Source organism: Ctenopharyngodon idella, chromosome 18, assembly GCF_019924925.1.
Source record: "Ctenopharyngodon idella isolate HZGC_01 chromosome 18, HZGC01, whole genome shotgun sequence".
NCBI lineage: Eukaryota > Metazoa > Chordata > Actinopteri > Cypriniformes > Xenocyprididae > Ctenopharyngodon > Ctenopharyngodon idella.
The window spans coordinates 13,783,318-13,798,393 of record NC_067237.1 but is presented as its reverse complement, the minus strand read 5'-3'; the positions used below and the strand labels follow the sequence as shown (position 1 = coordinate 13,798,393).

Here is a 15,076-nt window from a genome sequence, read left to right as displayed (position 1 = left end):
TTAATCAACCCAACTGTTGTTTAAAAATTACTATATCGCTGGCTTAAAATGAACCCAAAATAGGTTGGAAGTTAACATTTATTAATAAGTTTAATGAATAATAACTAAACAATAAACATTTATTAAATTGCTTATTAATAAATGTTCACCTTTTGATTATTATTGTTTCCTCTAGTAATTATGTGTCTGATTTTTAATTTCCAACATATTTTGGGTTCATTTTAAGCCAGACATATAGTCATTTTTAAACAATAGTTGGGTTAAATAAAACTACCCAGCCTGTGGGGTCAAACATTTAACCCAACCGCTGGGTTAAAACAACCAATCACTGGGTCAAAACAACCCAACCATTGGGTTAAAACAACTCAATCCTGCTGGGTTAAAATAACTAATCGCCAGGTTAAAACAACCCAACCGATGGGTTAAAACAACCAATCGCCGGGTTAAAAATAACCCAATCGTTGGGTTAAAAATAACCCAATCGTTGGGTTAAAAACAACCCAACCAATAGGTTAAAACAACCAATGGGTTAAAACAACTCAATCCTGCTGGGTTAAAATAACCAATCGCCGGGTTAAAACAACCCAATCGTTGGGTTAAAACAACTCAACAAATGGGTTAAAACAACCCAACCGATGGGTTAAAACAACGCAATCACTGGGTTAAAACAACCCAATCGCTGGGTTAAAACAACCCAACCGTTGGGTTAAAACAACCCAATCGCTGGGTTAAAACAACCCAACCGTTGGGTTAAAACAACCCAATCGCTGGGTTAAAACAACCCAACCGGTGGGTTAAAACAACCCAATTGTTGGGTTAAAGCAACCAATCGCTGGGTTAAAACAACCCAATCGTTGGGTTAAAACAACCAATCACTGGGTTAAAAACAACCCAACCAATGGATTAAAACAACCCAATTGTTGGGTTAAAGCAACCAATCGCTGGGTTAAAGTAGCCCAAGCGTTGGGTTAAAACAACTCAGTTCCGCTGAGTTAAAACAACCCAGTCACTGGATTTGTCCATTTTCAACCCATTTTGGGTTGTTTTTAACCCGGAGTGTTCATTTGTCAACATTAGTTAACTATATTAGTTATTTTAGAAAATATTTATTATTTAGAACATGAGCTAGCAATGAAAACATGTACTTTTATTATCTAACGTGAATAAATACTGTAACAAATGCAATGCTAGTTAATGGAGGCTTATTGTAAAGTGTTACCGACAATTCTTATTTTTATGGAATTTTGCAGTATTTATTATAAATTATTTATCCGTGCATATCATTACACATGAATATATGTCACAATAGGGAAAAAGAGATTATCTCAACTCTGTTTTAATTTGTGTCACATGTTTTGATCCCTACATCATTCCCAGTTTGCATCAGTTTACTATTATAACACGTGGAAAAGTGTCGGAATGAAGAATGTCCAAACGTTTGACTGCAGGTAAGCTTTGTGGAAATGACCCACAAGCACTCAGGAATGTCTGAGAATTGACAGCAGAACTAAAAGCCTCTGACGCGTCTGCTTTAGTTTGTTCCACAGGACAGATGACATCACTGAAGGGCCCTAAACCTCGCGCTTTCCCGCCGGTTCAGAAGCCGCAGACGGCGCCATCCAGAAGATAAAAGCATAAAGATGAGTAACGACGTGTCCCTGTCCTCTCATCCATGTTCTGTTCCGCGATAAATCACGCCGAGCGCTTGTACGCGTGTAAGCGGAGCTCAGCGAGCTGAGGAACAAAAGACAGGAAATTGATTTCAGCAGGAAACTCAGAGATAAATACATCTGGGATATTAATACGTGTCATCAGTCAGAAAAAGCAGCGGATAACGTCTTACAAACACAATAAGAATGCACAAAGATTCATCATTTACTATCCAGAGATGGAAAAACATTTTTAAATGACTTTTTTTGTTTTTCATGTTTATGGATATTTAGTGATCCGTCAAACAGATTGGAACTGATATGAAAAAGAGTTCGAGCGAGAGAAAATCAGAACAGTTTCGTTGGCCGACGTCTCCTCCAATCAGGCGCTTATCTGCTTTTGACTGACGGCAGCTCAACTCAGAGGTCAGAAAGGGTCGTGGGCGGGGCTTATTGCACTCGATAAAAGCGTGTGTGGAGTTTTCCTTCATCTCATCTAAACGGAGGGTCGCTCATCCGCCCCACACGGGAAATCCACACCGGAGGAGACCCGCATCCCATACTAAAAAGAAAGTATAGATGGAATAGAGTCGAGGAACGACAGCGGGCAGGAGAGAGAGATGCCGGGCACTTCTCTGTTTCCGCCCGGAAATGTGTCCGTCTCGACCGTCTCTGCAGGAAACCGATCCGTTCAGCTGGAGTAGATCTGGGTGCCGATGACGCGCATGATTTCCTTCTGGATCTTGGGCTCCTGTGTGTTAATATTAGCGTCTCCCACCTGACCGTCCTCATACCTGAGAGACACACACGAGACGGCACACATCACATTTAAACAATATTTCATCCAAAAATCATGATTTTTGTGTGTGAGCTAAGCTACTTTTATTATTCTGCAATATTTATTAATGTGCAACAGCACCACTGTACAATATATTTATATATGCAATATGTAAATCAATCATATTTATCAAACAACCTGTACATAGTCACAATTTCTGTGCACTTTTTCCCATTGCAAATATCAATAATAATATGTGTACATACATTATTTTTGTCTGTGCTTTGTGTATTTCTATACACATTTTATTTACTTAATATTAGTGCTGTTTATTTTCATCTAACATAAAAGTTTGTAAATATATACATATTTACAATATACATGTATATATATATATATATATATATATATACACACATTATTTATTTACAAACTTTTATGTCAGATGCGATTAATTGCGATTAATTTGACAGGACTACTTAATATATATCTTACTGTTGACCTAAAAGGCCATGCATTATTATTTTCTTTCTTGTTTTCTCATAATATCAAATCAATTTTCTAGTGATCTCAACATAAGTTGATTTCTCGTGATATTGACATAGCAAAACAGTTGTTTATTCATGATCCTGATAAAACAAAACTCAACATAAAAAAAAACAAGGTCATTAGAAAACAAAGTTTGTTATGTTGTGTTGAGTTTTGTTATATCAAGATCATGAGAAAACAGCTGTTTTGTTTAGGGATGCACAATATATCAGTCACCATATCAGTATCGGCCGATATATGTTCATTTTTAATGTTATCGGCCCAATAAGAAAATTTGGCCGATATATTAAAGCCAATAAATAATGGATTATTTCCTTCAGCTGAGACACTTCAGATGTGCACTGTCCACCATGATGGTTTTGAATTGCTTTAAATATGATTGAAATCACTTCAAAAAGGAAAATACAGTTAAGTACAACATGTACAGCACAAGTCTGTCATATAGACTACATAATATTATAATGAGAACATTATAATTGTGTGTTCGGGACATGGCTTTTAATGGTGAGACTTTTGTTTTTGTAATCAGGCTCTCAAAAATTATATAAAAATTTGGATTTAGATTTAATCGGCCAATATATCGGTTATCGGCTTTCAAATATAAAGAATTATCGGTTATCGGTATCGACCAAAATTTTCAAATCGATGCATCCCTAGTTTTGTTTTGTTGAGATCACAAGAAAACGAGAGCAAAACAACAATGCTTGGCCTCTTAGGGCTTCCGTAGATTCTCTGGCACAGACACTCACACAAAGAAGAAGCGTGTGCAGACGTGGTCAGACACCGGACACACCCAGATGTTTCCATGTTTCTGCAGGTCTTTTGATGTGATCACTGTGAACAGAGAAACAGATGTTCACACCAGGGATATTATCATTAACTAAAACTATTTAAAACATTTCTGTTAATTGAAATAAAGCTGAAATAAAATAAAGTATAAATATTAGTTGAAAAATTAACTGATATAAGATTAAGTTAAAGCACTAAAATTACTATCTCTTTCCCCACCAATGAGTAATTTTTAGGCTTTCAGTTTTTTCACTGTTATACCATAGGGGGCGCTATTATGCATCTTCTGAAACAGTACAGAATCTTCAGATCAAAACACGGGCGAAGAAGAAACAGAAACAAGCGATAGAAGCATTGTTTATGCATGCTGAAAAAAAAAAAAGTGTTTTGTTTAAAATGTTGCTTTTTTTATGAAACTTACCCACATTCAAGTGTTGATAAAAAAAGAATGCATGAAGCTAGAGTATTTGTTTTGTTTTATTTTTGTTTAAAAGCAGAGGCTCTGCTTTTTCTTTTGATATATTTGCATGTTCAGATATTCATACAACAAAATATTCTGGGAGCCATGAAATTTTTGTGAAAATTATTAAAAATGCTGGAGGTGGCTGGCAGCTTTTTTTAAAAAAAAAACGCTGGCAGGGAAAGAGTTAACTGGCAATAAATAAAAACTAAAACTGAAATAAAAAATATGCTAAATTAAACCTAAATATCAATATTTAAAAAATAAAATGACAAAAAGCACATAACGAAATTACAAAAAAAAAAAAAAGTAAAATTGACATGAAAACTAAAAAGATAAAAATAAAAGCTAATTCAAACATTAATGCAACTATAATAAAACTATTACATAACACTTCACACTCATCATAACATGCACAAATTTTGGTTGAGAAACAGGGTTTAAGAGAAGACAAGTCAATTTATTCAATATATAAATGTATCAAACAAACTGTCACATGAGGTTTCTCGTCTCCTCAGTTGTCATGGGCTGTGTTCAAAATCGCCCCCATACCCTCATTCACTACTCCCTACATTAGTCCACTAATATAGTCTACATGAGGGAGTGTATAAACCTTAATTAAGCCATTTAATAATCAATTTAAAAGGAATTTATGCCTGAATGATATTACGCTGTACCCACATTGGACCAGCAGTTTGAAAAATGGATGGATGGATGGATGATTCAGCTGCGGGCACCATCTTCTGGTCAGACACAGGAATTCATTCGGCATTCAGATTATGGGTATTCTTTAGCCATTGAGTTGTACATTTGTAATTGCAGAGCATTGTGGGATTGAATGAATGCACTTGATAATGTCCACTATAGTTTCGGACACCACTACAAATGGCTGTCCGCTCAAATAGTGCCATATTTAAGGGTATAGGGGGCGATTTTGAACACAGCCATGGTTTCTAAGTATGTTCCCATATGTTTCCATAGTTCCTCATTTGTTAATTGATTAATCCCACCTGTTTCTTGTTTACTCCCTCCCTTTAGGGGAGGCACGACAACAATGTTTGTTTTTCTGGCTTAAGTCGTGAATAAAAGTGACCGCTGCGATTAGATTCTCCCTCAACTCTAGCTGTGACACTGTTTTCTGTGAGATCAGGTGTTTGAGATGCTTTACCTTCACAGAGAGCGATGCAGTTCAAATTCCTGCTCTGGAGGAAACGCGACTGTATCGGCCGACTCTGCTGAAGCACAAACACACACGTTTATACCTCTGACGAGCACAGATTGTAAATACACGTGACGTCACTGTCGTACCTGTGGCATTGTGTTCATTCGATTATAACGCTGGACGAGTTCATCTTTAGTGGGCATGCGATGCTGTCCCTTCCCCATTCCTAAACACACACAAACACACAGAAATCTATGTGACAACATTTCATCTCATCTCCAGTGAAATGATGTCGGTGTTCGAATGAAGCCAGAACAAAATCATAGAATTATATAACTTATTATGTTTTTCTGTATACAGCTTGTTAAATTTCTAATCTTGTTGTAGACATTCTCTTTTTTTTTGTTGAGAGATTCTGTCCTGGATCTTCTTTGATGGTCATACTGACAGTTTTCCTCCACAGACTTCCTGCAGGATTCTGTTGTTGGTTATTTTGACACTCGTCACACAGCTACTAACTAGACCGGGTTGTCATTGTTGGTGATAAGATTATTCAGCATTGTGATCCATGATGTTAGTGGTTTTTAGTTTGATCGGCAGGTTTAAGTGTCCAGTGCAGAGCTCATTTTTCTTTGAAGGAAACATGTGAGATTGAGACGACTTTGGCATCATCACCGGCATGTGTTGTGCACTGCAAAAATCATGTTGTTAGTCAGGATTTTTTAATTTAATTTGTCTTGTTTTCCAGTAAACATCCTTCACTGCAAAAAATGCTTTTCTTACTTAGATTTTTTGTCTTGTTTCCAGTCCAAATATCCAAAAATTCTTAAATCAAGAAGCATTTTCTTGACAAGTAAAAATTATTTTCTTGTTTTCAGAAAAAATATGTCAAAAATAAGTGAGTTTTTCCTTAAATCAAGCAAAAAAAAAAAAATCTGCCAATGGGGTAAGCAAAATAATCTTGTTTTCGGTTTGAAATAAGATTATTTTGCTTACCCCATTTTCAGATTATTTTGCTTGTTTTAAACAAAACGTAATATCTTAAGCAATTTTCCTTCTCAAGTAAATGTATCTTGATTTAAGAATGTTTAAATGTTTGTACTGGAAAACAAGACAAAAAAAAATTTTTTTTTTGCAGTGTATTATCTTATACAAATTTGCTTCTCAAGTATATACATGTAGTTTTAAAGAAATTTTCACTGGAAAACATTTGGAAGCCTGTTTCCACCACTAAATAAAAAATAAAAAAGGTAATTGCGACTTTCTATCTTATAAATCTGACTTCTTTTCTCAGAATTGTGAGATATAAACTCACAATTGCAAGATATAAACTTGCAATTCTGACTTTTCCTCTCAATTCTGACCTTTTTTCTCAGAATTGTGAAATATATACTCGCAATGACGAGCAATAACTCACAATTCTGACTTTATAACTTGCAATTGCGTATTATAAACTCACAATTCTGAGAAAAAAGTCAGAATTGCGAGATTGTCGCAATTATAAATTTTTAATTTTTTATTCAGTGGCGGAAACGAGCTTCTATAAAAACAATACAAAATACTGATGAAAAAATGATTTTTAGCAGTCTGGAAAAGGAAAAACAGAAAAAAACCCCAGAAAAAACACATTATTGATTCAAAAAGAGTATTAAAATCAAAGCATCCATGCACAGCAAAACATTTAAATGCATCAGAAAACAATGGCTGATGTGTTTGTTACAAAGAGAGAGACTGAGATGTGCTTTTGGTTTCAGACGCCCCAAAGAACAGCCCAGCGAACACAAACCCAGAGCGGACACATGGAGGACGCAGGTTTGGATCGTACCTGAGTATCCAAAGGAAATACTGGATATGGGGCTCAGATAGATGCCCTTCCCATATGCTGCTCCATGCAGCTTTGATGAAAGAGAAGAACAGGAGGAGAGAGTTATACGATGAACACGCTCCCCGTGGAAGAGAAACAAAGTGCGGCAGAGACACTTTCACATGTGAGCCCAAGAATCAGATCAACACAGCACTGCAAAAATGAGTTTCTCCCTCTGTATTTTTGTCTTGTTTTCCATTACAAATATCTTAAACAAGATACACTCGAAAAATGCTGGGTTAAAAATAACCCAAAGTTGGGTTAAAAATGGACAAACTCAGCGGTATTGGGTTGTTTTAACCCAGCGATTGGGTTAAATGTTTGATCAACCTGCTGGGTAGTTTTATTTAACTCAACTATTGTTTAAAAATTACTGTATTGCTTGCTTAAAATGAACCCAAAATAGGTTAACAAACATTTAAGCCAACCGCTGGGTCAAAACAACCCAATCACTGGGTTAAAACGACCCAGTAATAATTAATAAATATAACCCAATCTCTGAGTTAAAACAACCTAATCATAATTAATAAATATGACCCAATCTCTGGGTTAAAACAACCCAATCATAATTAATAAATATGACCCAATCTCTGGGTTAAAACAACCCAATCATAATTAATAAATATAACCCAATCTCTGGGTTAAAACAACCCAAACTCTGGGTTAAAACAACCCAATCATAATTAATAAATATAACTCAAACACCGGGTTAAAACAACCCAACCGCTGGGTTAAAACAACCCAATCATAATTAATAAATATAACCCAATCTCTGGGTTAAAACAACCCAACCGCTGGGTTAAAACAACCCAAACGCTGGGTTAAAACAACCCAATCATAATTAATAAATATAACCCAATCTCTGGGTTAAAACAACCCAAACGCTGGGTTAAAACAACCCAATCATAATTAATAAATATAACTCAAACACCGGGTTAAAACAACCCAACCGCTGGGTTAAAACAACCCAATCATAATTAATAAATATAACCCAATCTCTGGGTTAAAACAACCCAACCGCTGGGTTAAAACAACCCAAACGCTGGGTTAAAACAACCCAATCATAATTAATAAATATAACCCAATCTCTGGGTTAAAACAACCCAAACGCTGGGTTAAAACAACCCAATCATAATTAATAAATATAACCCAATCTCTAGGTTAAAACAACCCAAATATAATTAATAAATATAACTCAATTGCTGGGTTAAAAGAACCTAATCATAATTTTTGGGTTTGTCCATTTTTAACCCAGCTTGGGTTGTTTTTAAACCAGCATCGTTTAGAGTGTACAAAAATATGTCAGAGGGGTCAGAAAAATAACCTTGTTTTCTGACCTCACAGACATATTTTTGTTTTTCAGCATAAACTCGCTTCATTTTGATGCTTTTCCACACTTAAATGCTTCTAAACTAAATGTATCTTGATTTAAGAATTTTTTTAGATATTTTTAACAGAAAACAAGACAAAAATACTAAGCAAGTTGCAGTGCACCAAGAAGAGCAACACACAGAAAGCAAACACACACAACTCTGACACGATCACAGACGCATGAGGTGATTCATTCAATGACACCGGCCAATCACAGCCAAGAATGAAAAGAACAGCATCATGTGAGAATATGGAGTAAAGCATGAGGAACGAGTGACGCAGGAAAGACCTGCTCAGGAAGAAGATGGATGATGATGGCTTCCAGTGAAGACAATGATACATGAACATGCGTTATGAACAAGAGTTTACAGCTGTAGGACTGAATGAAATTACAGACGTCCTTCCAGGAGAAAAACATGACGTCAACAAGCAACAGAAGACAGATGATCAACATGGACAGATGTCATAACAACAGATCATTTTGTTGTTTTCTTGGACAAAACTGTTGAACACAAACCCCTTAGAAACCTCATTAAACGCCACATTCACACCGTTCTCAAAGACTTCAGTGAAATGAAAAGAAACAACACTGGAGACCGACTCATATTCATCTTCATTCATGACATAATGTGGCATACGGCCAATCAAACACCATCCATTCTTTAATAAAAGAAGCAGAACTCTGGTGTCTGATGAATCTAACCATTAATGAAATCTGGATAGTCTGAGAACATGAGCTGTCCAATGAGGAGACGCTCTGAGATCAGCTGACTGATGTCATTTACATACCTGCAGTTTAGTATAAGAGGCATTGACCAGTCCATTTCTCAGAACCGAGTGCCAGTTCTCAATATGGGAACCACTAGACAGAGACAGAGAGAGGAAATAGCAGTAAGTAAATGTTACGATGCTCATTATTATTTTGGAGGTGGATGATAAAACAGGTGAAAAAATCCTGCAGACCACAAAATCACAGTGCAAGATGGTGCAAGACTCTTTGGAACAACAAGCAACTCTTCCTACAACACCTTAGCAACTGCATAGCAGACGTCCTATAGTTTTGCACCACTCACATTTCAGGAAATGTCAAAATCGAGTTTTATAAATGTGACAAAAATTCTGATGACCTGTACACTATGATGCAACGTTCAGAAAGGAACAGCACAGCGGATGTTAAATCCGGCACAGGTGTATTTTTAAACACAGCTGTCTGGAGATATTTCTGCTTCTTGAAAGAGTTACGCTAGACTTTTGTTGGCTGTTTTTGGGCGACTTTTATTTCTTGTAAGGTCTAAAAGTGGAAATGTGTCGATAAAAATAACATAAAAAGCACAGAAATAGCAGCAAATAACTGAAGCGTTGTCCTGGCATTTTTAAATTTAGACCACCTGGAGTTGAATCAAATTTATAAAAAGTCTGCACCCAAAATAAACCTGTTATTATCTTTAACCCTCCTGATATTTTTGTACTGGTGGTCTGTCAGGAACATTTCATTGCGCTCTGAATAGTAACCTGATCAACGACTTATAAATCTGATTTCTTGCCAGATTTAAATGAATAAGCTACAAAAACTCATAAATAAGTCACATTTTTGTTCTTAACCTACAACACTGCAAACAATGTGTTTCTTACTTAGTATTTTTGTCTTGTTTCCAGTCCAAATATCTAAAAATTCTTAAATCAGGATGTATTTACTAATGTAGTAAAATGCCATAAGATATTATGTCTTGTTTTCTGGGGAAATAAATCAAAATTAAGTGAAAAAAGCTAAATGATCTGGCAAAATGGGGTAAGAAAAATAATCATAATTCAAACAGAAACAAGATGGATTTTCTTACCCTATTGGCAGATAATTTTGCTTTTTTTTTTAAGCAAAAACTCCTTTTTCCCAGAAAACAAGACATAATATGTTATGGCATTTTACTACATTAGTAAATACATCTTGATTTAAGATTTTTTACATATTTGTACTGGAAACAAGACAAAAATACTAAGTAAGAAAAGCATTTTTTGCAGTATTTTTTTCTAAAATGAACTGAATTGAACCTGGTTATATAAACATTTTAACATTATTCTAAGATTTTACTTGTTGAATATGATCAAATAAGAGAATAAAATTGAGGCCAAAACACCATTTAATGTATTTAAAACTAATTTTCATGCTTAACGTTGGATAATGGTTCTCTCTCAATAAAACACGGGATTTGTGGATTGTGCCCGATTCATGCTAAATGCCATATTCATAAGTTTTTATTGTTTTTCTAATTCTGACAGCAATGATTAAAGGGAACTAAACAAGGTTGTTGTTGTTGTTTCATATTTATTTTCATTTAAAACAGGGATTTTCAAACTGAGGTCCTGGGAAAAGTCTAGAGAAAAACTTAAAAAATAAAAAATAAAGAAATAATAAGATTAAAATAAAGAAATTAAATTAAAATAAATAAAGTTTAATAAATAAATATTGTTATTAGTTAGTTATTAATCTATTAAAATAAATAAAAATTGATTAATATAAATAAAAAAGATTGAAAATAAATAAATAAATAAATAAATAACATTTAACAGTACATTATTATAGTGAGTAGAAAAACTATAATAATAATGTAACTTAATAGAAACAAATTTTAGATGTATTAATTTTTCAGTGTATAAATTGGATGTTTATAAAAGATAGATGCCTTTCTAAATTATATATATATATATATATATATATATTATGCTAATTGTTTAGATTTTGAGAATGCACATTAGATTTGATACACGGGCTGAAAATGAAATATCACTCTCTGAAGGAAGAGCAGAAATATATGGGGTTACCCAATTAATTCATAGCCTTTTGAAGTTTAATATGCACATTAAGCCATATCGCGATTCCTGTGTTCCCCCCAAATTTAACAGCACTTGAAATGAGAATTAACACTTTTCTTAAAACTTTAATTTTTAAGGACCTTCGGGAACCCTGTTATACTGCATGATGCAAAAAACTCCCGTTATATTCAATAAAACTGTAGTTTGCTGGACTGCCTTCAGTGAAGACAGCTGTGTTAATTATGATGGAAGTGTTTCATGCAGCGAGTGCAGACGGGGCGAGTCTGATTCTGTGTGATGTGTGTCCGTGTGCTTCAGCAGGTCACTGTGACTCACTGAAAGGCGAAGGTGCTCCCGTAGAGTTTCTTAGCGGTGCGAAATCGAGCTTCTTTCGCTGGCGGACTGCTCAACAGCAGGAACTGATGCGACGTGTGCATGAACTTCAGCTGCTATACACAGAGAAGAATACAGAAGTGAAGAAGATGAACAATGACAAGCTGTTGTTGTATTTACAAGTGTTCATCTTACCCTACTGAGTGGCAGCTTCACAATATGAGACCTGTTACTGGATATGATCCTGCAGAGAGAGACACAGTGAGTGCAATAAACCACCAGGGGGCCCAAAACACATTTACTGTGGTAAAATCACTGTAATGTCTGGTCTGTTTCTTATTAACTTACCACTGCAGTAACGGATGAGCCAGAGGATCCAGTTTATCCATCTGCTTCTTAATTTCCAGATACGAGCCCTGAAAATACAAGTACAGTTACGGCAAAACAGCCTCGGATAACTCATTTATCAGTATCATATATATATATATTCAAACTTTAATTTAGCAATTGAATGATTTACTAAGGATATTTCATTTGAACATTGTAGGACAGATATGCTATAGAGATTTAAGCATAATTTCTGGCTTTCTAAGGTTTTCTTTTTGAGCTCCTCCTCCTCAAAAAAAAAAATCTGGACAATCAAACCAGATGAATCATGAAATATTAATGAACATATCTGCTCAGCTTTATTTCTGCTGCTGTACCTGCGTCATTTCTCGAATAGACATCACACTGTCTAAAGCTTTCTGCAGACGCTCATAATTCTTCTTCTGTTCGGCACAGGATCAGTACAATAATCACACACACACACACACACACACACACAAAAGAAAGGAGAGATTTGATGCTGGTTAAACTTAAAGTCTAAACATTTTTTTCTCACTTAATATTTTTGTCTTATTTTGATTAGAAATATCTAAACATTTTTGAATCAAGATTAATTTGAGAAGCAAAGTTACTTAAGATATTAGAGTTTATGCTTAAAAAAAAAAAAAATCTGTCCACAGGGTCAGAAAAATCAACTTAATTCAAAGAAAAAACAAGATTATTTTCTTACCAAGGACAGATATTTATCTTTGTTTTCTTGAGTATAATCTCATTTAATTTTAATATTTTTTGGAAGAAAACAAGACTTGATCTCATAAGCCAATTTCTGTTTAGATATTTATACTGAGAAAGACAAAAATAATAATCAGTACATTGTAAACATGCTGCTAACTAATAACTATGATGCTTTCAGCCCTCTTGCATTGCAAATTTCTGGCTAAAAACAAATGTTTTTTTTTAATCCACTAAATCTACATCTATACTAATTAATTTTCAGAGTAGCAGAAAGAGCAACAGCTCATATGAGTGCAGGTAGAGACGGTCACCTTCGGGTTGAATGCGAGTGTTTTGGGGTCATTGGGGTCGACCACGGATGGGTAGGGCTCAAAGATGATGCTTTTGCGGGGCGACTCCAGAGCGGCTCGACACATGGCCACCAGCAGGTCCACCACCTGAAGATCAACATCAAACATCATTTAGAGAAAGGATACAGATAAATTGAACAAGCACGTAGCGTACGACCGCACCTCAGCGCCTGTGGCAACTTCTTCAGCCGCTCCTGACATCACACCCAGAGTGTAGAAGGAAAACACGCACAGCTCTCTCGTGCACACCGCGGGCTGGCGGGAAAAATCAGCCAATTAGAGGCATGAACTGAGCCACATGAGCAACACATGATGAGCCACACTGCAAAAAAAGTAGTTATGTTTTGTTTTCCAGTACAAATATCGGAACACCCTCTGGTATTGTTCATTTGGGAGTCACACTTGTGTTGTTCGCGGTCAAAAGTGACTTTTTTATTTTCAGTAAAATCAATGTAATATAGTTTTGTTCAATAATATTTTTTCTTTATTATTTTGTATTTTGAGAGAATTTCATGGTACTAATTAATATTTATGCAATAATTATGATAATTTTTTTTCTCACTGAAAATAATACAAAAACATTCAGATTTTTTTTAATTACTTTTCAATTTCATGTTAAAATAGAGACAAAAATCCAATTTTTGAAGGATTTAGATTAGTGCCATCATAAATACTTATTTTTATTAAGTTGTGGATCTGGATATATATTTAGATACTCTCAAAGACGTCTTTTTGTCAAGGTTTAGATATTTTTTGTTTGATATGTTGATTTGAAGTGTCAGTTTTTGCATTAATTTTACTGCAGTCAAACCTGAACACAGAAGACATTTTGTTACACATAACATCAAAATTCAACAAAAATGTAACACAAATGAAAAGGAATGCTTTATCAGAGCCTAATCAACCTGATTTCAACCTCTTATTTGAGTCTTCAGGCTCAATTTTGCCATATTGTTTCAGCCACATCGGTTCATTTGTGTGTGTGTATAATAGTGTACAAGTGTTTAGTTTTCTCAATGTTTTAGAGTGTAACCTTCATTGCTGTGCACTTTTTTCTGCATCGTGGGTGATTTGTAGATTGTACACAAAAAATTATCTGTCTTTTAATATTTTTGCCCATTCATTTCCTATGGCGGCCATTTTTGACCGCGAACAACACAAGTGTGACTATTTTTTTACGACTATTTAGTTTTTTCAAATCAAGCCCACAATTTTTTTTTGTTTTTTGTTTGTGGTCACATAGCGACTGCTGCAAAAGTCCCTGAGTTTCATACCACTCTGATGAAGTAGCAATTTAAAAAATAAATAAATAAATAAATAGAAATTCTGGTCTAAAATGGCCGAACAACACCAGAGGGTTAAATCAAGATTTAAGGCATTTACTTAAAGGGATAGTTCACCCAAAAAATGTTTTTCTAAAAAGTTTTTCTAAACCTGAATGAAGTTCTTTCTTCTGTTAAACATAAAGGAAGATATTTTGAAGAATGTTGGTATAACCTAACAGTTGCTGGTCCCCACTGACTTCCATAGTATAGAAAAAAAATACTTTGGAAGTCAATGGGGACCAGAAACTGTTAGCCACATTCTTCAAAATATCTTCTTAAGGGTGAGTAAATGATGACATAATTTTCATTTTTTGTTGAACATAGACGTGAAAATGCACTATCCGAACTACAGACTTAAGGTTGGTCTCTTTTTAAAGAAGATTATTGTACGTCAAAAAAATAAAAGTGTTAAAAAGTTTACTGCAAATTAAATGTACTGCACTAAACATTTTTATTTTATTCAAAATATATATTTTACAAAATAATAAAATCAAAGCCATGTGTCTAACCAAGCTGTGTTCCAAATTTTAAGTTAATATCACAAAAATTGAGGTTCCTGTGAGATTTTGTTTAGGC

At 34.8% G+C, this 15,076-nt stretch overlaps 1 protein-coding gene across 10 annotated transcripts in view; it reads right to left on the bottom strand.

Moving 5' to 3' along the window:
* The window catches only part of LOC127499456 (protein mono-ADP-ribosyltransferase PARP6-like), a 36,354-nt gene that overhangs the window by 617 nt on the left and 20,661 nt on the right, over positions 1-15,076 (bottom strand). For 5 of the 10 annotated variants that reach the window (XM_051869786.1, XM_051869793.1, XM_051869788.1 and 2 more), the window contains 12 exons: positions 13,338-13,430; positions 13,137-13,262; positions 12,468-12,533; positions 12,112-12,179; positions 11,959-12,007; positions 11,767-11,879; positions 9,412-9,484; positions 7,213-7,282; positions 5,534-5,613; positions 5,394-5,460; positions 3,726-3,810; positions 1-2,443 (listed from right to left, as the gene is read on the bottom strand). The exon at positions 1-2,443 is cut by the window's left edge and continues 617 nt beyond it. In XM_051869786.1, coding sequence (XP_051725746.1) covers positions 2,341-2,443; positions 3,726-3,810; positions 5,394-5,460; positions 5,534-5,613; positions 7,213-7,282; positions 9,412-9,484; positions 11,767-11,879; positions 11,959-12,007; positions 12,112-12,179; positions 12,468-12,533; positions 13,137-13,262; positions 13,338-13,430 — 993 coding nt within the window. In that variant the 3' untranslated portion in view covers positions 1-2,340. Of the gene's footprint in view, positions 2,444-3,725; positions 3,811-5,393; positions 5,461-5,533; positions 5,614-7,212; positions 7,283-9,411; positions 9,485-11,766; positions 11,880-11,958; positions 12,008-12,111; positions 12,180-12,467; positions 12,534-13,136; positions 13,263-13,337; positions 13,431-15,076 lie in introns of those variants that run through there. The other 5 variants (XM_051869791.1, XM_051869794.1, XM_051869792.1 and 2 more) reach the window with 4 other exon arrangements.